The 25,303-nt window shown below is 44.0% G+C and overlaps 1 protein-coding gene and 1 pseudogene across 2 annotated transcripts in view; one reads left to right on the plus strand and one right to left on the minus strand.

Moving 5' to 3' along the window:
• Nucleotides 1–8,007, minus strand: LOC117519703 (annotated as a pseudogene).
• Nucleotides 6,644–25,303, plus strand: part of rest (RE1-silencing transcription factor) — a 22,752-nt gene continuing 4,092 nt past the window's right edge. The window contains exons 1-5 of one of the 2 annotated variants that reach the window (XM_034182258.1): nucleotides 6,644–6,841; nucleotides 9,379–9,653; nucleotides 22,716–23,267; nucleotides 23,884–24,044; nucleotides 24,123–24,206. In XM_034182258.1, coding sequence (XP_034038149.1) covers nucleotides 9,400–9,653; nucleotides 22,716–23,267; nucleotides 23,884–24,044; nucleotides 24,123–24,206 — 1,051 coding nt within the window. In that variant the 5' untranslated portion in view covers nucleotides 6,644–6,841; nucleotides 9,379–9,399. The remainder of the gene's footprint in view (nucleotides 6,842–9,378; nucleotides 9,654–22,715; nucleotides 23,268–23,883; nucleotides 24,045–24,122; nucleotides 24,207–25,303) is intronic. The other variant, XM_034182259.1, reaches the window with a different exon arrangement.

The raw sequence follows: 25,303 nt of genomic DNA on the forward strand, positions 1-25,303 counted from the left end.
TCACAGCGTCAGTCTCTCAGGAGGTTTTGTCACACGCTGCGACCCCCGCACCACCTCTGGTGATCCTGTGGGTGCAGCTGGTGTGGGTGGTTCTGCTGCAACTGGTGTGAGGGAGCGGCATGTTGTCTGGGCCTCAGTGTTAGAGTCCTCTGTTAGAGCCACAGCCACATCTTCCTGAGTGTCCCTCTCTGTAAGATCCACCTCTTTGGTTGGTGGTCCCACTGAACGCTCAGTGAACCTGTCTGTCTCAGCACCTGTGTCATGGTCTTAGTGTCTATGGAACGTACGCCCATCAGATAGTCTGACAACGTAAGACACTAGCCCGCTCTGCTTGAGAATCACCCCAGCTAGCCACTGCTGAGGGCTGTTACTGCTAAAAGTTTCTCACATAAACATAGACATTTGGGTTTGGGTGCCTTTCACGGCATGTTGATCATGTCGTTCTTTCTGTTTTTCCTGCTTTCCCACCACTTTCCCTTTCATGTCCGGATGCAGCAGGTCCAGTCTTGCCTTGGGCCTCCTCCCCATCAGCAGCTCTGTTGGTGTGCGTCCAGTTGAGGTCTGTGGCGTGAGGCGATATTTGAACAGGAACCGTGAAAGCTGTGTGTTGTGCGAGTCTGGTGTCATCCTCTTCAGGCCCTCCTTCACGGTCTGCACAGCCCACTTTGCCAACCCATTCGAGGCTGGGTGAAAAGGAGCTGTCCGAATGTGCTGAATGCCATTCTGTTGTATAAATTCACTGAACAGCTCACTGGTGAAAGTCGGGCCATTATCAGTGACCAGTGTGTCGGGCAACCCGTGGACAGCAAATACTTGCCTGAGCTTGTCAATTATTGTCGGGGCTGTGATGTTGCTCATGATGTGGGCCTCAATCCATTTCGAGTGTGCATCCACCATTATGAGAAAGATGTATCCTTTAAAAGGGCCAGCAAAGTCCAAATGTAACCAACACCAAGGGTGGTCTGGCCACTCCCATGGGTGCAAAGGATCAGATTGAGACATATTCTGATTGGTCTGACACTGTGTGCATGTCTTCACCTTGTTTTCTAACTCCTGATCCAGCCCCGGCCACCAGACATAGGATCTCGCTAGGCTTTTCATTCGAGACGCACCTGGATGAGTCTCATGTAATTCCTTCACAATCTGTGAACGGCCTGGTGGAGGCACAACAACCTTTGCCCCCCAGAAGATGCAGCTGTCCTACAGACTCAGTTCAGTTCGTCTTTTAGCATTAGGCCTCAGCTCCTATCTGTCCACCATGTTAGGCCAGCCTTGTAAGAGGAAAAGCTTGACTTGAGACAAAACAGGGTCCCTCTCTGTCCACTGCCTGATCTGGGATGCTTTTATCAGCGTCTCTGTCAGCCCTTCCATTGAAAACACAGTCTCTGGAGGCACATAGGTAACGACAGGTGTTTCCGGCAAAGGAAGCCGGCTTAGGGCATCAGCGTTGGCGTTATTGCTACCTGCTCTGTACACTATAGAATACCAGTAGGCTGACAGCAGGAGCGCACAGTGCTGTATCCTGGCTGATGCCAGCGGTGGGATGCATTTGTTTTCATTGAACAGACTCATCAGTAGTTTATGGTCTGTGTGGATTTTAAAAACACGGCCATAGAGGTACTGATGAAAATGTTTGACAGCAAAAACTATGGCCAGACCTTTATCGAGCTGTGAATATCCCTTTCCCGCTGCCGTCAGGGTACATGAAGCAAAACTGACTGGTTTCTCGGATCCGTACTCCATCACATGTGAAAGGACTGCCCCCACGCCGTAGGGTGAGGCATCGCATGAAAGGATTATCAACTTATTTGGGTCGTAGTGAACCAGAACTGTCTTTGAGTGGAGAAGCTCCTTTACATTTTTAAAAGCTTCCTCCTGCTCGGTACACCAGTGCCATTTAGTGTCATTGTGAAGCAGCTTGTACAGCAGGGCTAAGACCGTGGAGAGGTCGGGCAGGAATTTCCCATAATGATTTACTAAGCCCAAAAATGATCTGAGTTCAGCCACACACTTAGGACTTGGAGCTTCTTTAATAGTGCTCACCTTGTCTTCCACTGGGCAGAGTCCTTCAGCTGTGATCCTATGCCCCAGGTATGTCACTCTTGAAGCAAGAAACACACATTTGCTGTGCTTTAACCGCAGCCCGGCTTCCAAAAACCTCCTCAGCACCTGCTCCAAATTGGTCAGATGCTCTGCCTCTGTGGCCCCTGTGATCAAAATATCATCCAGGTACACTGCTACATGCGGAATCCCTTGCAGAAGAGTGTCCATAGTTCATTGGAAAATGGCCGGGCTGGATGCCACCCCAAACACCAGGTGATTGTATTTGAACAGCCCCTTATGCGTGTTGATGGTGACGTACTCTTTCGACTCCTCATCCAGCAGCAGCTGCTGATAAGCCTGGCTCATGTCCAACTTTGTGAAACGCTTACCCCCTGCCAAGGTTGCGAACAAATCCTCTATGCGTGGCAACGGGTACTCCTCCAGCTTGGAGACTTGATTGACTGTAAGCTTGTAGTCCCCACATATCTGTGCAGTTTTGTCTTCTTTCAAAACTGGAACAATGGGGGCTGCCAACCTTGAAAACTGGACAGGCTCAATTATGCCCAGCTTCTGCAGCCACTCCAACTCTTCTTCAACTTTGCCTTTCATGGCGTAAGGCACTGATCTGGGCTTGAAAAATCTGGGCGTGGCCTCAGGGTTCACCTGCAGCTTAAATTTAAGCCCCTTGAGTGTTCTCAGTTCTTCCTTGAACACTTCCTTGTAGCGCTGCAGAATGTCCTCTGTAGTACCTGCATATTTTATTTCATGCCAGTTAAGGTGGAGTTTGCGCAGCCAATCACTGCCTAGTAGACTGGGGCCATCACCAACCTGACGTTTGCCTTCTGACCCTCTGCTGATGCAACAACATACAGCACCCCCAGGTGCAGAATGGGCTGGCCTGTATAAGTTCTGAGTTTGAGGTTTGATGGTCTGAGGGGAGGCCGGTTAAGCCCCCATGTCCCTCTGTAGTTCTCCTCACTGATGACCGATGCAGTAGCCCCTGAATCAATTTCAAACTTAATGTCCTTCTCGTCGACAGTGACGGTGGCATATTAGGGCTCAGGGGGTTCATCTTCTGTTTCCACCCTGAACATGTTATAGGAGCATTCAGCCTCTTCCTCTAGGTGGTGTGTGGCTGCCTGAGACTGATTAGATTTTCCCAGCCCCAATTTCCCCCTCCCTTTTGACCCTCTACACTTTTTAGCTAAATTTCCCTTTTTGCTGCAGGTATGGCAAACCGCGTCTTTAAATTTACAGTCATTAGCATAGTGTGCCCCTCCACACCGGAAACATTCAACACGCTTGGCCTGCTTGCCAGTGTCTTTCTTGACTTGGTGCACTGCTGCTATCTGTGCTCCTCCATTTCCTTTTTGATATCTTTAGCATTATTAGCAGCCATCTCCATACCTTGGGAAATCTCCAGGGCTTTCTTGAACATCAGAGGTGGAGTTTCCCCCAGCAGGCGGCGCTGAATGGCATCATTATTGATCCCACTTACCAGTCTGTCTCGAAGCATATCATCCAACACAGTCCCAAAGTCACAATGCTCTGACAGCTGCCGTAACTCAGCAACAAAGTTGGATACAGACTGGCCTTGCTTCCTGAAATGGCTATGGAACTTGAACCTCTGGACTATCACAGAAGGTTTTGGATTGTGGTGGTTCCCCACGAGTGCGACCAGTTCATCATATGGGATTTCCCCTGGTTTCTGCAGTGTTGACAAGTTCCTGATCAGCTTATGTCTTTGCTCCACACGCACTCAGGAGACTAGAGTGCTTTTTAGCCTCGTCTGTAATCCTGTTGGCAGAGAAAAGTTTCCCAACCTTTCCTTGTACTCAGTCCAGTCCTCATTTTCCTCCAGGAATTCACTGACAGTCCCGTACTTCACCATCTGCATGAAAGCTGTGCTCCCCGGCAGCTCCTTGCACCACTCACTACGACCTGTGTCCTCCGACCGGCGCTGTCCGTCTGTGGTCTTGCCGCTCCTCGACAGCCGCCTAGCTCGCTTAGCCTAGCTATGCTAACAACAAAACAAAACGGAGGTGTTCACGCCAACACGGCTGCAAACCAGTTCACCTTGTCGCCAAAAATATGTGGTAACTTATGCACGCATAAGGAACAAAGTCACTCAACCGTGTGAAATAGAACCTCCTTTATCTCTGTGTCGATGAACAGACATACATTGCGAGGGCAAAACATTACTGGAGGGGTGGGTGAATAATAACTGAACAACAAAAAAGAACAGTCCTCCCATAAAACCCGGATCCCTTCATAGGGTGCCTCCTGGTGGCCCAATCACTGCATTACAGCATGTTCACAACAGTTTGACCCATTTATCAATGGTAAATATTATAGTCCAGTCATTTTATGGTTTGACCCAGAACAGATTGCAACAGAAATGATTTTGGTGGCATTTGAACCATGAAACTGTTTTATAAAACATACTAAAAGTCTAGAAAGATAAAAAAAATCGGGAACACTCCCAAAATCCAAGATGGCCACCCGACAACATGCAAAAATTTGTTTGTTTCCAAATAACTCAAAAAATATCAATATTTAAGCACATAAATGTATTGATGTTAAATATAAACTTGGGTATTGTGGACATTTTGACATCAAAATTAAGTCTCTATCTGTAACGGTTCTTGAGATGCAGTCTATTTGTAGTTTTACATACATTCAAGGAGGGCAATTTGGTTTGTGTCCTATTACGTTAAAAATATTGCAGTTAAGGCCCAGAAATGTATTGAAGTTGAATATAAACTTGTGTATTGTGGACATTTTAGCACCAAAAGAATGGCTGTAGCTCTTACACTTTTTGAGATACAGCACATAAGCCATCTACACTTGGCTAAAAATGGTGAAATTGTTATGTTGAAACCAAGTAACTGTTCTGAAATGTTCATTTAAAGAATGTAATAATAATTTTCTTAGTGCTTGTCAGCTGCACTAACTTTTTTAATGACACAGATGTAATCACACACTAATTTTACAGTAAAACCAATGAAGCATGATAATAAAAGTTCAGGTGAAATCAGTATTGTGTACATCATGACACTTGAAATTTTACTTGTTCAAATTTCAGTCTCATCATCCTGTTATCATTGAGTTGGCCTGCATTTGTACACCCTGTACCTCTGCAGTTGCCACACGCTGCTGAGCAATCTAAGTTAAGTTTGCGACATGTACATCGCAATGTACTACAGTCAGTACTGCAGTTACATCTCACAGCATGCAGAAGAGAATCTGGTGCTGCTTGCAAGTCAGTCATGATTGGGACAACCTGACTATCAGAAACTTTCCATCCCCATTCTTGCAATGGCATGTTGTCACCTTCATCTTCACCTTTCCATTCCTGAACTTGCAAGTAAACTCTCAGACTATGAAGCTTGGCAGCTGCCGAAGTAGGTGGCAAACACTGTGGCTGCACATGAGTTGTCTTTGTTGCAACCTTATCACAAAAGCGCCTGTATCTGAGAGAACTGAGGCTTTCTCCAGGTTGTACACACAGCAGTGGTGTCACCAGTGTGCCCTGGTTGTGCATTGACATCCACTCTATTATACATAATATATGAGTAACTTCTCTATTCATATTCCAGTGAAATATTGACTCAAAAAGATTATTATTACCTTCTTTAGATGAACATTTCAGAAATGGTACTTAGTTTTCAACATAACAATGCTCAATTTCATCAATTTTTGTCAAGTGTAGATGTATTTTTATACCATATCTCAAAAACTGTAATAGCTACAGCTATTTTTTGGTGGCAAAATGTCCACAATGCACAAGTTTATATTCAACTTCAATATATTTATGGTCCTTAACTGCAATATTTTTAACATAATAGGACACGAACCAAATTGCCATTCTTGAGTGTATGTAAACTACATATAGGCTGTATCTCAAGAACTGTTACAGATAGAGACCTAATTTTGGTGTCAAAATGTCCACAATACCCAAGTTTATATTTAACATCAATACATTTATGTGCTTAAATATTGATATTTTTTGAGTTATTTTGGAAAAACTAAATTTTTGCATGTTTTCGGACGGCCATCTTGGATTTTGGGAGTGTTCCTGATTTTTTATCTTTCTAGACTTTTAGTATGTTTTATAAAACAGTTTCAGGGTTCAAATGCCACCAAAATCATTTCTGTTGCAATTTGTTCCGGGTTGACCACTTTTTTTTCATAAAATTACTGGACTATTACTGCAACCACTCCAAAAAAACCCCACAAGTTGTACTTCCAGTTTGAAGCAAAACTCACAACAATAATAGCAAGTTGTACTTCTGATTTTTGCCAACAGGCGGCGCCATGTGATACCAGAAGGCTGTAATTCGGGTGTTTACCACCAGGTGACTTTTTGTTTATTTTCCCAAAATTTGTGAAGTTTGATCCACTTATCAGTGGTAAATATTATGGGAACCACTCCAAAAAACTTAGGCTAATAGACAGGACTGGTCTGCACGATTTGACCAAATTTCAAGTCAGTCACATGAAAAATGCTCCAGGTAAACAAACAGACAGGTTCAGCGCGCCCTCGTCAGCGAGGCGCTCAGCCTTGACGTGATGACGTCACGCGCGGACGTGGCCGCGCTGTGGAGGAATGTGCGGAAACTTGAGATGTGCACTTTGTTCGTCGACGGCAAAAAAACGCCTGAAAACGATTAAAAACCACCGAAAAGTGTCGGAGAAAAGTTTGGATTTGTGCCCTCGGCCAGTTCAGCGGCTCATTGGTGTCGAAGTTCGGCGGATCGCGGGTCCGGTTTTGGGATTCGAGTCCGCTGGAAAGTTGGTGAGTTGTTGGAAAATGGAGTCTGAAAAGAAGAAGGCGCTGTCCAGGGCTGATCCGGATCAGGACCATGGCTAACACACCACGGCTGATCCGGATCAGGACCTCGGCTCCTCGAACTTAACAACAACAACAAAAAAAACCTTTTTATTTTATTTTATTTTGTCGAGTGGAGTTTTAAAACTCAGGTGTTTTTTAACGTGTTTTTTGGTTTAAAACTCGCTTTCAGACGTTTACTGTAGACGCTGATTTTAACTTTAAAGTCAAATGTAAAGTTTAAGATTAGTCAAAAAGTAAAGGGAGTTTTTTATTATTTTTGTGTCCATCTGGAAATCAAACGGGCCATTTTAAAGCTACAAAAACCGTTCAGGAGTTTTTTTTTTTTATTTTTTTAACAAGAACAAATATTTATTTATTTACGTGTGAAACATTTTTGTAGTTTTTTTTAATGACGTAAGTAGTTTGTCAAAGTTTTTATTTATTTTTTTTGGGGGTGCTGGTTCGAAATGGCCGACAGACAGACCCGCAGATCCGGATTGGACCGCTTCTGGTTCTCCAACTGTGTGTGAAACTGTTGATGGATCAACAACCGTTAGTCTGTCAGTTTTTGAAAAAAAATGAAGATTTGTCAGTCTGAGAGGAACAGCTGCTTTCAAATAATCTGGATTAAACTGGTTGGGACTCTGTGGGCCCGGAGGTACCCGACCAACCTGTAGACCTGGGTTTGGGTCCAGATGTGCTTCAGGCTCCCTGTCTGGGTCCTGGATGAGTCCAGCCTGGGCAGAACCTGTGTCATACAGGGTTCCGGTCCAGGCGGAGCCGCAGAGTTCAGGCTGCGGTGTCCCAGGGTCAGCACCGACCAAACGAGCCTCAGGGCCTGAGATGATCTCAAAATGTTTCCTTCAGCAGATAAGAGACTTCAGATAAAAAAAAAAAAAAAACAGAACGAGAACTTAAAGATCAGAAACATAAAACCTGATCGAAGCTGACGACACTGAAGATACTGGAGCTTTAGTCTGTGAACCCAGCAAGTTCCTGGTACCACTTAAGGAACTAAACACTTACAGTCCAGCCTCAGTGTACCACGACCTACACAGGATGGTACGGTGGCCATCCAGGGTGGCAGCTGCAGCCAGGTAGAGGTCAACGTTTAAAAATGCTCTGATCATATTGAAAGAATCATAAAGATTCCAAAAAGGTGGAGTTTGGAGTGACTGTGATGGAACGTTTACGGAGCAAACACAGAGACAAAAGTCAGGGTCAGAGTCTACAGCGGTCAAAAGTTACAGCTGCTCCAGTTTCGGTAAAAAGTAAGTCCCTTCGGCTGCTCCCTTGTTTGCACTCGGGGTCGCCACAGCAAATCCAAGGTGGATCTGCATGTTGAATTGGCACAGGTTTTACGCCGGATGCCCTTCCTGACGCAACTCCACATTACATGGAGAAATGTGGCAGGGGTGGGATTCTGCACTGAAACCAAGCGCATTAACCACTTGGCCACCACCCCTGCCACCAGTTTTGGTAAAAAGTAATGAAAATTATTGGTTAATAGGATTAATAAGTGGAATAGTTTGCACCATCCACCATGCTTATTTAATTAGTTGCAGAGTTCTCAGAAATTTTTAGTATAGCGGTGCTGTTGGCAATTATCACGTTGCGAGTCATTTTGACTAGTTTTAGATGTATTGAAAGCAAGAATAATAGACAAAACTTAACTTTTTCTTTTTAACATTTTTGAGTGGGATTGCATACTTAAAAAAAACAAACAAAACAAAACAATATAACCCCTAATTGTCTTGTTTGAACAAGAGCTAAACCTGGACTGATCTGATTGTCAAATCAGAATCAGTTTTATTGCCAATTAAGTTCTCACAAACAAGTAATTTGATCTGGCATCATTGGTGCATAAACAACAATAATAAAAAGAAAAAAAAATTCTGGAAGAAGTAACAGGAGGAGGAGGAGGAGCTTTAATGCCGCGTTCACACCGGGCGCGACGCGAGCGACTGCAGCCACAGGTTGCCATGTAATCCCTATGTAAGGACACGTTTTGGCGCCAAACCGCGCGACGCGATGGATGCGAGTGAAGCGATTTTGAGCGTTTTGCGTGTTTGTGGCGCGATATTGCGTCGCGTCGCGTTGCCCTCCTCCCCAAGCTTTAGGGAGGCGAGCCCATGCACCACAAAATCCTCAATTCAGTTCCCAGCAGAGAGGGGAAACCTCACTAAAGTGCCCTGCAGCAAGTGTTTGGTTTAGCACCTTGCGTAGCTGTGAGCTTTGAATAATTGTTCACCATTTTAGTCGTAAAAGGTTTCAACATCCACAAGTGGTGATCACGTGACCCCTGGTGGCAGTAAAGAAGCAGCTCCTCCCCTTTGACAGGCTGATTTTTCTGATCGGCTGCTGTTGGTTGTTTCATTATTTTACCGACGCGCATTTCAGACGTGCGTCATCTTTAACAGACAATCCTCAGTTTTTAAATGTTTGATGGTTGACTAGCCGGCGGTAATGTACGGCCTGACGTTTTCACTCTTTCGGTCCAGGAGTGAAGACACGACCTTTGCATGGCGGCTCAGACGGTCTTCTCAGTGGGCGTGATGCCCGTCGGTGTGTCCCTGCTGGATGACATGCAGAACAGCGGCGACATGTCCAGGAACACGCTGGCTGCTCCGCAGCTGGTAATGCTAGCTAATGTGGCAGCAGTGACGGCGGCGGAAGGCGGTGGCTGTGACGTCAGTGTGACTGATGAGAAGGAGATGGTGGAGCTGAAGACTGTGGGATGCAGCGACTTGGACAGTGAGGATGAAAGCGCCGCCAGGTCAGGAAATCAGGTCTATCTGATACACGATCAGTAATCGATAAATGTCAAACAATGTTTCCACTGTGGAGCTACGATGGAATAATGATTAAAAAAAAAACAAAAACAAAAAAACCCAAAAGGATTCAAGTTTTACTTTAATCTGGATAATCTCAAAACAGACCGACAGGAGGTGGTCTGATTTCAGATTAGTTTATTAATCTGAAATCATAATAATAAATGAATACTTTAAATAAATGATGTTATTTCAGGCAGGTGATTATAATCATGATTTGGTACAAAAGCGGTATCCATGGAAGGCTGTTAGTCTTTGAGGAGCAACGATGGGCCTGAAATTTTTTTTTTTTTTAATATTCCTCATAGAAAGATCGGAAGGGATTTGCAGATTTTTCCCTCCAATTCAAGGAATCTGGAGGAATTTCAGTGTGCATATGGAACAGGTGCAAGCCGAACCTAAACATCCATTATCTTCAACAACTGTCATTCATCAATAGCTGATATAACCACATGAGCAAAAGATTACTCTTGGGAAGCTTTGTCAAGCACTGAAATACAGAGTTACATTCACAAACACCACTTAAAATTTTACTGTGCAAAAAAGAAGCATTTTGCTAACCTTGTCCAGAAGCAGTATGGAGTTCTCTGGACTTGGGAGCATCTGGGTTGGACCATCACACAGTGGAAGCGTGTTGTCAGACAACTCAGTATTCCAGATCTTTTTTGGAAGAAACAGGTTCTGTGTGTATGAAAAGGACCATCCAGAGTGTTATCAACAACAAGTCCAACAGCCAGGGTCTGTCCTGGTCTGGGGTTGTCAGTGTCCTTGTTAAAGGTCATTTACACTTTGTGACGCAGCATTAATACAGAAACATACACAGATTTTAGAACAACATATGCTGCCTTCAAGAAGACATCTTTTCCAGGGATGTCCATGAATTTTCAACAAGACAAAACCACATTCTGCATACATTACAAAGACATGGCTGCAGTAGAAGAAGGGACAGGTACTTGTCTGGACAGTCTCTAGTCCTGACCTATCCCCAACAGCAAAATGTACTGTGTTTGCAGGAAGAATTGGACAAAATAACACCTGAAACTCTTCATCACTTGGTGTCCTCAACGTTAAAACGTCTAAGTGTTTTACCTGAAATCCAAGCCCCGCAGGACTCGCGACAAATGTTAGCTGGTTGTTGGTCCAGTGAGACATCGGCATGAGTTTGACCAGTTAACACTTAGCCTAAGCTTGTGTGTCATACATCACACTGATAAACTGAGGAACCTTGGTGTAATTTTTGATCCTACGTTGTCCTTTGACCTCCACATTTGAGATGACGAGGACTGCTTTCTTCCACCTGCAAAATATAGCGAAGTTTCATCCCATCCTGTCTATGGCTGATGCTGAGACCCTGATTCATGCATTTGTCTCTTCTAGATTGGACTACTGCAATGTTCTATTTTCTGGTTTACCGCAGTCCAGCATTAGCGGTCTCCAATTGGTTCAAAATGCTGCAGCCAGACTTTTGACAGGAAGCAGAAAGTTTGACACATTACACCTATTCTGGTGTCTATTCACTGGCTTCCTGTCCCTGTGAGATCAGATTTTAAGGTTCTGTTACTAACCTATAAAATTGTTCACGGACTGGCACCTCCCTACTTAGCTGACCTAATTAAACCCTACATACCGGCCCGGGCCCCGGGTTCTCAGGGTGCAGGACTACTTAGTGTCCCTAGGGTGAATAAAAAGTCTGTGGGGTCACACAGCTTTCTCTTATCGTGCCCCTGTTCTGTGGAATGATCTCCCTGCATCAATAAAATAGATTCTGTGGAGACTTTCAAGTCCAGACCTCAGATGAACTTATTTTCCTTCGTATGGCTAGCATACTCTCATAGTATGTTACTATGCTTTTTACTCTTTTAAATTCATTTTATTAGGAAAGGGAGTGGAATGCGACCTCAACTTGATCTAAATTCTGGGTCTTTTAGTGATGCTTAGGGCTAGTTGCTGGCGATCACCTTAGTATTTCTTCAGTTTTTCTTGTTGCTTAATGCTGACAGATTAACCTCTATTTGTCTTTCTGATGCCTGATTGTTTTTTTTTTTTTCCTCCATCCAGAGATGGGTGTGGTGTCTGTTTCTGTTACCCTCCTGTCCTGTGCCCCGGCAACATTTCCTGTATATTCGTTTAATAAATTGTTTTGGTAGCATGGCCCAATCAGAGGGTCGCCCCTTTGAGTCTGGTCTGCTTGAGGTTTCTTCCTCAAATCATGAGAGGGAGTTTTTCCTTACCCCTGTCACCTGTGTGCTTTTTTTGGGCGGGGGGGCTTTTATTTAGGTTTTTTTTTTTTTCTCTTTTTTTTTCCCAAAACAGAATGCTACCTGAGACAAGTACTAAAAATATAATTAGATAACATAAAAATAGTATTAAAAGTACAATGTACGAGGTCTGTTAGAAAAGTATCCGACCTTTTTATTTTTTTCAAAAACCATATGGATTTGAATCACGTGTGACTGCATCAGCCAAGCTTGAACCTTTGTGCGCATGCGTGAGTTTTTTCAAGCCTGTTGGTTGCATCATTCGCCTGTGAGCAGGCTTTGTGTAAGCAGTGGTCCACCCCCCTCGTCGGATTTTTATAGTGAATAAAATGTCTGAACAATTTGGAGCTTTGCTGCATCAAATTTTTCCAGAAACTGTGAGAGACCTCCAGGTGGACACCATTCGGAAAATTCAGATGGCTTTCAGGGACGATTTTATGGGGATTACACAGATTAAGGAGTGCTCCAGCCGGTTTAAAGACCGCCCACAGCGTCTGAGAGCGCGGCGCACTCCGAGCGCCGATCGACAGGCTGAAACAACCAGATCATTTCCAACGTGACGGCTTTGTTGATCCGGGATGTCGTCTGACTTACACAACAATGGCAGAAGACGTGGACATCAGTACTTTTTCGGCACATTCCACTGTTACAGGAGTTTTTTCATGGAAAGAGGAGCGGAGGGATGCGCCACCGTGCCGCTCATGGCGCGGCACAAAGCCACCTCCGTGTTGGTCTCACAGGACGGCTTTGAGATGGCTTTTCAGTCGTGTGACTATCCGAGAAATTGTGCATGAACCGGACATGCCCCAACATGTCCTGTGAGGCTTCATCATGGCCGAATCAGTCTACAAATATTGCAGACTGACCGTCAACACAGAATCGCAGTTTTGCAGTTTTTCCAAGGAAACAATGTCCAATATTGATGCTCTCCACAATTGTAATGATGAAGGTTCATCTCCAACCCATTTGGTCATAATGGCTTTCTGTCCTATCATAAAAAGAAGCTGTACAGTATCTTTATAGTCTTTAAGTGATCCTGGTATAAGACACAATAGGCATAAAACTGGATTAGACGGTACTGGTTGTACAATTATTGCACTAACCTCACTACATACTGTTTCCCAGAATTGTCTGATTTTTTTCACATTCCCAAAGACAGTGAATTCTAGTTCCCAGATTGGTTTTATATTTGTGTGTTTTTAAGGACCTGTCTATGCATTTACACATTTTACAGCCTTTGTAAACATTTTAAACATTTTTAAAGAACTTTCTATTCTTCTAATTTTATCTTTTGTCATATTTTAAACATACAGTGGAACCTCGAGATACACTCAACAAAAATATAAACGCAACACTTTTGGTTTTGCTCCCATTTTGTATGAGATGAACTCAAAGATCTAAAACTTTTTCCACATACACAATATCACCATTTCCCTCAAATATTGTTCACAAACCAGTCTAAATCTGTGATAGTGAGCACTTCTCCTTTGCTGAGATAATCCATCCCACCTCACAGGTGTGCCATATCAAGATGCTGATTAGACACCATGATTAGTGCACAGGTGTGCCTTAGACTGCCCACAATAAAAGGCCACTCTGAAAGGTGCAGTTATGTTTTACTGGGGGGGGGGGGGGGGGGGGGAGATACCAGTCAGTATCTGGTGTGACCACCATTTGCCTCATGCAGTGCAACACATCTCCTTCACATAGAGTTGATCAGGTTGTCAATTGTGGCCTGTGGAATGTTGGTCCACTCCTCTTCAATGGCTGTGCGAAGTTGCTGGATATTGGCAGGAACTGGTACACGCTGTCGTATACGCCGGTCCAGAGCATCCCAAACATGCTCAATGGGTGACATGTCCGGTGAGTGTGCCGGCCATGCAAGAACTGGGACATTTTCAGCTTCCAAGAATTGTGTACAGATCCTTGCAACATGGGGCTGTGCATTATCCTGCTACAACATGAGGTGATGTTCTTGGATGTATGGCACAACAATGGGCCTCAGGATCTCTTCACGGTATCGCTGTGCATTCAAAATGCCATCAATAAAATGCACCTGTGTTCTTCGTCCATAACAGACGCCTGCCCATACCATAACCCCACCGCCACCATGGGCCACTCGATCCACAACATTGACATCAGAAAACCGCTCACCCACACGACGTCTGCCATCTGCCCTGGACAGTGTGAACCGGGATTCATCCATGAAGAGAACAACTCTCCAACGTGCCAAACGCCAGCGAATGTGAGCATTTGCCCACTCAAGTCGGTTACGACAATGAACTGGAGTCAGGTCGAGACCCCGATGAGGACGACGAGCATGCAGATGAACTTCCCTGAGACGGTTTCTGACAGTTTGTGCAGAAATTCTTTGGTTATGCAGATTGTTTCAGCAGCTGTGCGAGTGGCTGGTCTCAGACGATCTTGGAGGTGAACATGCTGGATGTGGAGGTCCTGGGCTGGTGTGGTTACACGTGGTCTGCGGTTGTGAGGCTGGTTGGATGTACTGCCAAATTCTCTAAAACGCCTTTGGAGACGGCTTATGGTAGAGAAATGAACATTCAATACACGAGCAACAGCTCTGGTTGACATTCCTGCTGTCAGCATGCCAATTGCACGCTCCCTCAAATCTTGCGACATCTGTGGCATTGTTCTGTGTGATAAAACTGCACCTTTCAGAGTGGCCTTTTATTGTGGACAGTCTAAGGCACACCTGTGCACTAATCATGGTGTCTAATCAGCATCTTGGTATGGCACACCTGTAAGGTGGGATGGATTATCTCAGCAAAGGAGAAGTGCTCACTATCACAGATTTAGACTGGTTTGTGAACAATATTTGAGGGAAATGGTGATATTGTGTATGTGGAAAAAGTTTTAGATCTTTGAGTTCATCTCATACAAAATGGGAGCAAAACCAAAAGTGTTGCGTTTATATTTTTGTTGAGTGTATGAGTTTAATTTGTTCCGTGACCAAGCTCATAAGCCAAATGAATTTTCCCCATTGAAAATAACTAAAATAATTTTAATCTGTTCCAGCCTTGTAAAACATCCCCAAATCACTCTAAATTATGAAAAAATACATTTTTTTTTATTAACAAATAGATGTGTACTTTACCAGTGCATAATGAAATATAGAAAAGAAAAAAGTTTTCTTAAGTGTTCTTACCTTAGAAACAGATGAATGCGGTTAACGGAGGTGGAGGAGGAGAGAGAGAGAGAGAGGGAGGGAGGCAGGGAGGGGAGGTTTACACACACTGAAAACACAAACTAAACTTAAACTAGATCCTTAAAAGGATCATACAGACGTAACTTTAATTGTAAACTTGCAGGTCATTTGGATAAAAACCTATCCAAGGAGGTTTGCTTCTGCCTGCCTTTCAAAATGTGGAAATGTGACGGACAAGTGTCATTAAAAAGTGCTGAAGCACGACCAGTGGACACTTTTTCTTTGTGTTTCTTTTCAGTGAAGCAGTTCTTCTCCTCTGTTATATACGTCCTCCGTGGCATTTCTTTTATCCAGAATAATCCAGTTTCATCACAGGTTAATCATTTGTTGCGAGCCTTCCTTCGCAACAAATGCAGCAAAATCCGCTGCCTTAACATCCGCACTAGAAGCTTCTCCCTTTCTTCTCTCCACTTTCCTTTTTGCTCCGGTGGCGTCCGGAAGCATGACTCATAACTCAGATTTCCGCTCGTATTCCAAACAAAAATATGGACCGAGCGACGGCTACTATTTCAAAAAACTCATATGTTGATCAGCTCTGGCAACTTGCTTCTGATGGATTGTTTGTTACTGTGATGCTACTCTGAACTTCACACGGTTGTATACGCTTCTTTTATTTCTGTTTAGCACTCTTCTGGTTATTAATTGTATCTACTCTGAACGTTATTTAACAAGAAGTTTGTTGTGAATCGCTAGCGGTGAGCATTCGCTAGCGGTTAGCTTTCGCTAGCTAGGTCGACTCCTCCCCTCCCCCCGTCATTACTTTTTATAGCCGTTTTCTTTTTACCCTTTTAATACTTCTGTTCGTTTTTCAGTTGAACTGCTGTGAATTTTAAGTAATTATTTTACTCCTGTGTAAAATCTTAGGAGCGGCTAGCATTTTCGCTAGCGGTTAGCTTGCGTTAGCTATTTCGAACCCCCGTCATCATTCTTTCATTTTTTTTTTTTTATACTTCTGTTAGTTAATTAACTGTTTAGTGTATTTTATAGCTGCTGCTTTTTTTACCTGTTTAATAAAAAACTGCTGTGAATTTTAATTCATTTATTTGCGTCTGTGTGAGAGTTAGGAGTGGTTAGCTTATCCATTATTGGTTAGCTCGTGTTTGCTTGGCTACATTCTTGAATTTCTTAGTGCACAAAGTACACTACAAATCATACTTTACACACTCTGTAAATCCTGCGTGATGATGGAAGATAGAGTGGCTCTCTTACAGAGCCGTGTCTGTAAGTTAGAGCAGCTTCTTAGCTCAGTGGAGTTAGATGTTACGGGCACTCCAGATGAGGTTAGTGTTGGGCCGGCTAGCGAGCCCATTAGCATCAGCTTAGAAACACCGGCTGTGGAGGATGGCTTTCGGACTGTGGCTAGGTGGAGGAAGCGCCATAGGGCTTGGTGCCCGGTTGTGGCACCCCGATCACACTCGCCAGTGCGAACTGAATCGGTTCTCCCCCTTGGATTTCCCTGATGTGAATTCTCTGAGCCCACAAGTGACATCCACTCCTGTCTCCAGGCCGAAACACCGGACTTTAGTGATAGGGGATTCTATCACCTGCAAAGTCAGGTTACAGACGCTGGCTGACGTTAAATGTATTCCTGGGGCCAGAGCTCCCGACATTGCATCTCATCTTAGGGTGCTGACGCTGCAGAAGGGAAGACAGATGAAGGAACATGACATGAGATATAGTCACATAGTTATTCACATCGGCACCAATGATATCAGGATGAAGCGCTCAGAGGTAACAAAAATGGACATAGACAGGACTTCTGACCTTGCCAGAAAGATGTCAGCATCAATTAATAGTCTTTGGTCCCTTCCCGGGGTACTGATGAGGGGTTTAGCAGGTTGATATCGTTAAATAGGTGGCTGGTGCAGTTTTGTAGACAGCAAGGCTTTAACTTTATTGATAACTGGCCTTCGTTCTGGGGCCACCGTGGCTTGCTGATGCCGGACAGCCTCCACCCTACTTGGGAAGGCGCCGCCATCTTGTCTGCGAACATAGATAGAGCTCTACAGGGAGGGTAACATTAGGAATCTACAGCAGGCCATGGAGCAGGTAATTAGAGACCCTGCAAGGCTTATTACAAATGTGGGTGTGGAATCCAATAGCTTAGCGGGTAATTTAGTGCAGAAAATCCACTATGGTGATAGTGCAGTTTATTTGCCAGGGAGGGAATTTCAACAAGTTGAGACTGTAGCCTGCTTCCGTAGTCATGTCCATAAAAATCATAGAGGGATATGCTTTCCAAACTTAATACCCATTACTATATTGGATGATGTTGAAATTGAGGATGGCCCAGTGGTTGTTCCAGCAATAGCAAAGATTTTGTGTCTGCTACCTACAACGCGCGTGGAATGTCTCAAACCTAAACCTACATCTGGGCATCTTATATATGCTACTCTGGTACCACCCCTAAACCCAAACAGTTCAACTGTCAACCCCACTGAGGTCCTTAGGCTGGGTCTCATTAACATAAGATCACTGTCCTCAAAATCATTGTTGATCAATGATCTAATTATTGATCATCACTAAAATATGATTGGGCTATGTGAAACCTGGCTTAAACCTACAGCTGTCCTCCCCTTAAATGAGGCCTGCCCACCAGCATATACATTTAGTCACGTCCCTCGTGATGCGAAGCAAGGCGGGGGTGTTGCTGTTATTTATAAATCTAGGTTTAGCTTATTAGTTGTTGGAGATCACAAATATAACTCGTTTGAGCATCTGATTCTCCGCTCTGCTCAGGATATTACACATTGCCAAGGTCAGAAGAATAAAAATCAGTCGTATTACTTTGTCACTGTATATAGGCCTCCTGGCCCATATTCTGAATTCTTAGATGAATTTGGTGCGTTCATCTCTAACTTGTCAACTAGTGTACATAACATTCTGATCATTGGTGACTTTAACATTCATATAAATAAGCCTTCTGATCCCCTCTGCAAATCATTTATGGAAATTGTGGATGCATAAGGATTTCGGCAATGCATTCGACGCACATTAGTGGAAATACCCTGGATCTGGTTCTCGCACATGGTATTGCTGTCACGAATATTGACATCATGCCTCTTACGTCAGTGGTGTCTAATCACTCACTTATTAAGTTTACAGTTTCGCTGCCGTGTTTCGTGGAACAACAACCTTATATATCATTACGGCGATGCATCAAATCCTCAACTAAGACTGAACTCGAAGCTAGACTGCCTGATGTCTTAGCTTCACATTTGACAAATACCCAATCAGTAGACAGACTTGTGGATAGTTTAAACTCAGTGCTCAAAACTACACTCGACATGATTGCACTACCTGTGTTAAAACCACGCTCCCCCAAATCACAGTCACCTTGGTTCATTGATTATCTGCGTGACCTCAAGCATAAAGCAAGAGGTCTAGAATGGAAATGGCATCGTTCAAAATTAGAAGTATTTCACCTTGCGTGGTGTGATGCTATCTTAGACTATAGGGCAATTCTACGGTAATGGAATTACAATCTGAGCTAATCTGTCGTGGTTAGATGCCATATGTCCAGATTTTGCTGCTGTTGTAATTCCGTTACCATAGAATTGCCCTATAAGCATGAATTATTGGCTACAAAGCAGACCCACTACTCTGATTTGATCAACGAAAATAAGCATAACTCAAAGTTCTTGTTCGACACGGTGGCAACACTTATGCATGGACAACCACCTGTAGTTCGCACTCCTTTTACAGCACAAGATTTCCTGGATTACTTTGGGAAGAAAATAGAAGACATCAGGTTAAACATGTCCCGGCATGCCTTAACCCAGACATTACACCCTGCTATTGAGGTGGGCACCATTACTGAGGTATTACCTACATTTAAAGAATTTGATAGTATCTCACTAGGCATGCTGACAAAACTCGTAATGTCCACAAAAAGCACAACCTGTTTATTTGATCCTATACCAACAAAACTGTTTAAGGACCTGTGGCCCACTCTTGGGCCGACTGTGCTGGAAATTATGAATCTAACTTGTGCATCTGTTCCTAAATGTTTCATATCTGCAGTGATTAAACCATTACTTAAGAAACTTAATCTTGACCCTGGTGTATTGAAAAACTATTGGCCGATATCAAATCTATCATTTTTCTCTAAAATTCTGGAAAAAGTGGTGTCACAGCAGCTCATAGACCATCTTACTGAGAATAATTTCTTTGAGCCACTGCAGTCTACTTTTAGAAAATATCATTCCACAGAGACGGCTCTCACTAAAGTGGTGAATGATCTTCTGCTTACAATGGATTCGGACACCACTACGGTTCTGTTGCTGTTAGATCTCAGTGCTGCATTTGATACAGTGGATCATCATATTCTACTTGATAGACTGGAAAATCATTTTGGGATTACTGGGAGTGCCCTTGCATGGCTGACGTCATACTTCACCAGTCGTTCTCACTGTTTTATACAGTAACACTACCTCTAACCTTAGTGACATGAAATTTGGGGTTCCACAGGGGTCTGTCTTAGGCCCCCTGCTTTTCTCCCTTTATATAGCCCCCCCTTGGGCATATATTGCGGCATTTTGGGATTACCCTTCACTGCTATGCAGATGATACTCGTACATGCCGATAACTGCTGGTAATCTCGTTCACATAAAATCCATAGAAGATTGCCTTGCAGCAGTGAGAAGTTGTATGTCTAGAAACTTCCTACTTTTAAACACTGATAAGACTGAAATGATGGTTCTTGGTCCAGTGAGACATCGGCATTAATTTGACCAGTTAACGCTCAGCCTCGGCTCGGGTGTCATACATCACACTGACAAAGTGAGGAACCTTGGGGTAATTTTTGATCCTTCGTTGTCCTTTGGCCTCCACATTAGAAATATTACTAACTCCAACTGCGAAGTATAGCGAAGATTCGTCACATCCTGTCTATGGCTGATGCTGAGACCCTGATCCATGCATTTATCTCTTCTAGATTGGATTACTGCAATGTTTTATTTTCTGGTTTACCGCAGTCTAGCATTAGGGGTCTCCAATTGGTTCAAAATGCTGCAGCCAGACTTTTGACATGAAGCAGAAAGTACAACCACATTACACCCATTTTGCCATCCCTTCACTGGCTTCCTGTCCCAGTAAGCTCAGATTTTAAGGTTCTGCTACTGACCTATAAAATTATTCATGGACTGGCACCTCCCTACCTAGCTGACCTAATTAAACCTTATGTACCGGCCCGGACTTTATGTTCTCAGGGTGCAGGACTACATTGTGTCCCTAAGGTGAATAAGAAGTCTGCGGGTCATAGAGCTTTCTCTTATCGTGCCTCTGTTCTGTGGAATGATCTCCCTGCGTCAATAAAACAGTCAGATTCTGTGGAGATTTTCAAGTCCAGACTTAAGACACACTTATTTTCTCTTTCATGTGGCTAGCATACTGGTACAGTTTTGTTTTATGCTTTTTACTCTTAATTCATTTATTAGTAATTGGAGCGGGCTGTGGCCTCAACTTTACCTAATTCTGGGTCTTTTAGTGAAGCTTAGGGCTGGTGGCCGGTGATCACCTTAGTATTTCTCTGTTTTTCTCCATCCAGCTCCATCCAGAGATGGGAGTTGTATTCGTGTTGGCGATCCTCCTGTCCTGTGCACCAATAGCATTTCTTTTATATTTGTCTGTGAATTGTTCTGTAATTTATGTTTGTAGCATGCCCCAAGGAGAGGGTCACCCCTTTGAGTCTGGTCTGCTTGAGGTTTCTTCCTCAGAGGGAGTTTTTCCTTACCACTGTTGCTCTGGTGGGTGGTAAGATTAGACCTTGCCTATGTGGCGTGCTTTGAGGCAACTCTGTTGTGATTTGGCGCTATATCAATGAAAATAAATTGAAACTGAAGTTGAGTCGCTCGTACGTCGACGTTCCACTGTAGTTTTTTAACATTTAAGCATCTCTGTGTGTTTTTAAATGTCTTTGGCATAACTAACACTTTTTAACATAAATTATATTAATTCAAACAGAGATGGGCATTGATAAGATTTTATCTATATTGATTCTGCTCATCGATCCGATTCCTTATTGATTCCCTTATTGATACCTCTTGTGAATTTTCTGTGTACTAAAAGTAGGCTTTACAGGTTTTCTATGTCAACAACATTTTATTAAGTCTTAAAGTAAATAAATATGAAATTGGTCACTGGATCCTTGATCTTTGGACATAAATAAAAACAGACAAAATCTGTAGTTTTCGTCAAAAGCATTTCCTTACAGACATTAATGGCATGAATGTTTTTCCGTAAATCTGAGCTGAGCTCAGCCGGCTGCGGCACGTCAGCATCACTGTAATTCATAAAGAATGCAGGATGTCTCATTTTGGGAGGAAAAAACATTTTAGTCATTGTAGTTTGTTGTCTTTGTTACAACGTTTGGGAAGAGGTGTCATTTGATTTAAATGGTGATTCGCTTTGAAGTTAATTCCGGCCGGGCTCTAACTTGACTCAGCAGAGAGCAGCGTAGCATTTGGAGCTGTGCCAACAGAACGGAGGACGATTATCATTTCTTGCTCGCAACAAGACAAGAGTTCCAGTTAGTAACTTTAATCTGCACAAAACTGACTCATGATTGACATTTTTAAATGGCTTTGAGAGGAGTTAAGAAGCGGACTTGCTGCTTCTGATAATCAGCGAAGCAAAGAACCAATGAAACAGCTTCATTGTTTCAAGCTTCAAAGCAGAGCCGTTACGGAAGCTGTTGATTGCAGACCCGCTGCAGGGGCTCACAGTTTGAAAACCACTGCCACATACAATCTCCGGTTAAAAAGATCCATTTTCATTTGTAATGGTGCAGTCATTTTTTTTCCATCATATATACCTGTTTTAACCTGTTTCCATTCAGTTACCATTGGTGACTTCACATTCTTCCAATTAACAGTAACTATTTTTTGGCAATCAACAGTAAAATGCATAAAATATATTTTTGGTCAGCAGTGAAAGCGTCAACTGATGTAACAGAATAAAAAAAAAATCAATATTTGAGGGGACTTCTCTTTTAACAAGTTTCTCAATCTCTTTAGTATTTTTCCAGTACTCAAAGATGACTAAACAGTCCCACAGTATGTGTGTATGATCCCCTATTTTGCCACATTGTCTCCACCATAAAGCTGCTGAGGAATCCTTTACAAAATTTGAAATAACCAAGGGTGTGTAGAAATATCGGATTTTAAGTTTACAGTCAAACTCCTTCCACTGCTGACCACTGAGTCCCTCATGACTGCTGTTACAAAGTTCATCCCCCACTTCATCTATTATCACCTGTGTCTCCCGTGTTCTCGCTCTGAGGGTTGGTAAGGTTAGACCTTACTTGTGTGAAACACCTTGAGGCAACTTTGTTGTGATTTGGCACTATATAAATGAAATAAATTAAACAAATTAAAATTAGGTCTGAGACGGTGCCGTCGTGGACAACAGAATTGTCTCAAACAAACCTGATGACAGAAACAGTCCCTGATTCAACTTTAATCTCTTCAGAGTTATTTCCGAATTTTTGTCAATAATTTTGAGTGAACTTTGTGTTTGGTCAGATACAGCTACAGCCAGGAGAACCACAGGGAGGTCTACATCATCGAATACCCTGACTGTCCAGCCCAGCACATCCAGACTGTGATCATCGGAAGCCACATGGCTGAGCACGACGAGACAGGAACTGCTGCTGAAGACTTGTCCTGTCTGTCTAAGCCCCGCCCCCAAACACCTCAGCCGGTAGCCAAATGCAAAGATGAGCACGGCGCCGCAGCTCCAGATGGCAGCAAGAAGAAGAACAAGAAGCCTCTGTTCTGTCGACCCTGCCGCTTCCAGGCGCAGAACGAGCAGGAGTTTGTGGAGCATCTGGGCACCCACGCCATCAGCAAGATGACTGTGGTGAACAAGGTGGAGGGGCGGAGTCAGAGCAAAGCCAAGGCCTCAGCTGAGTCCCAGGTATCCTCTGGGGGTGAGGCGGTGAGCAGCGGAGAGACGGCAGCCGCAGGGGACGGTAAAGGACTGATCCGCTGCCAGCGCTGCGGCTACAACACAAACCGCTATGACCACTACATCGCTCACCTCAAACACCACAACGCAGAGGGCGCCGACCACAGGTAGGCAGTAGCACGCCGTTAGCCTCTATTACACGTTATTACTGTCGCGAGGGACATCCAGGTGGGAGCGGGAGAGTGAGGGAGGGAGGGAGGGAGGGACATCAACCTAAGTACGGAACAAGAACATTCAGGAGGGCAAAACAAATAGGACATCCTTAAACTTGAAGATTTCATGTCATCTCCGAATGAGTAAAAATGTCATTAAAATGTCAGGCTGCAGTAAAGTCTCCAAAATAAACAAAGGTCATTTGTCTCGGCTAAGAAGTGCCGACACAAAACAGTCCAGAAGATCAAAGGATCTGAAGGATCGTGGACGACAAGTTCTCGTGAAAAAAGAAAAACCACAGTTAGGTTCAGGATCTAGATCCAAGAGTATGTTGACTGTTGCACATGTGGAACACACAGTGTCTCCGTGTGTCAGTCTCTCGGTGGGACTGAGACACTTTGACACACGTGGAACACATGGTGTCTCAATCTCACAGAGAGACTCGCCTTCAGAGTAGATTCAGCATTTAATCAGTAAAATCTTTAAATTGAAGTTATCACTCAGTAAAACTGATGCATCAAACTGCCATTCTGACTGACGCCTCTGTGTGTTTGTCTGTGTGTGTTGCAGGGTTTTTAAGTGCACGTTGTGTCCGTACACTACAGTCAGTCAGTACCACTGGAGGAAACACCTGAGGAATCACTTCCCCAGTAAACTTCACACCTGCAGCCAGTGTTCCTATTTCTCCGACCGCAAGAGCAACTACATCCAGCACATCCGCACCCACACGGGTAAGAGCCGCTCAGTGGTCATACTGCCACCTGCAGGTGGGGGCTCTGATTGTGTGTTGATCTGTGTGCATCCTCCAGGTGTGCGTCCTTTCCAGTGCACGTACTGTGACTACTCCAGCTCCCAGAAAACACACCTTACCCGACACATGAGGACTCACTCAGGTCAGTCACACCCCGAGCCCCTCCTTTCTGTAGTGTTTCTATGACGACCACGGGTACCAGATGTTGGTTGACTTGCAGCCTTTGAACGCCAACACCGAAGACACCAAACTGACTTTACTGTGTTCGGACAAAACCACGTCTCCACCCGGAATGCGACCACATTCTTCGGTCCAGTGAGGACGCGGCTCAGAGAGGATTCACTCCGAACATCAAACAACCGCTACGTCCTGGATGGCACCCACTCAGACGACCAGTCTGTCCCCCACCTCTCCAAATTAACTGCGTACCTGCTGTAGGCGGGTGAAATGTGGACATGTCCACAGACTCCTGGATCATGTCCAGAGAAACTCACCACATGGACACATCCTGAGCTGACGGCATCACGCGTGTGAACCCGTGTTCATGCTGTCATACCTTAAGGTTGACGGCATGAATTTAAGTTTAACACACTTGTGCAAGTTACAATGCGACAAGGTTTTGACCGTCTTCGTGTAAACATGAGGCGTGTGTGTGCGAAGATGAGTTTTATGATGTCATAAGGCATAAATACTGGAGACAAGACTCTGAAGCAGATCAAACCCCCGAGTCCTCGTCAACATGAAGCAGCCGGACTCCGCCCCCTTGAGTATGGAGACAGTTTTTTTCCCATGCTGATCGCATGACGTTCACTGCTGTAAGAGCATCACAATAAAAGCATCAGCTCTCTGAACACAGAAAAGAACTTTATTTTGAAAGGGTAAAATGGACATCAGAAGGTAACATACGTGATGTCTGTCGCCCCCTACAGGCTGCTTTCTGTAAGTTAACAGTTTGCACAATTCCAGAACACCTCTGATTCTATTGGTAAATGTACATGTGCTGCCTGGTCATAGTATTTGTAGTACTAGTAGAAGTACCAAGCAGTATTAGCATGTTGTTCGAATGAGGTAAATACTGATTGTTGTTTTTGTGTCTTTTGTTGCCGTCTGGAGTCGCTCTGGGATCAGTTTGGTAAAAAGCTTCACTGTTCGTGTGTTGGTGTCTTTGTTTGTTTCCTACAGTGAGGTTCATAAGTATTTGGACAGTACTTGGCCTCTGTTCACAGTCACAGTGGAGTT

Source organism: Thalassophryne amazonica, chromosome 11 (assembly GCF_902500255.1).
Source record: "Thalassophryne amazonica chromosome 11, fThaAma1.1, whole genome shotgun sequence".
NCBI lineage: Eukaryota > Metazoa > Chordata > Actinopteri > Batrachoidiformes > Batrachoididae > Thalassophryne > Thalassophryne amazonica.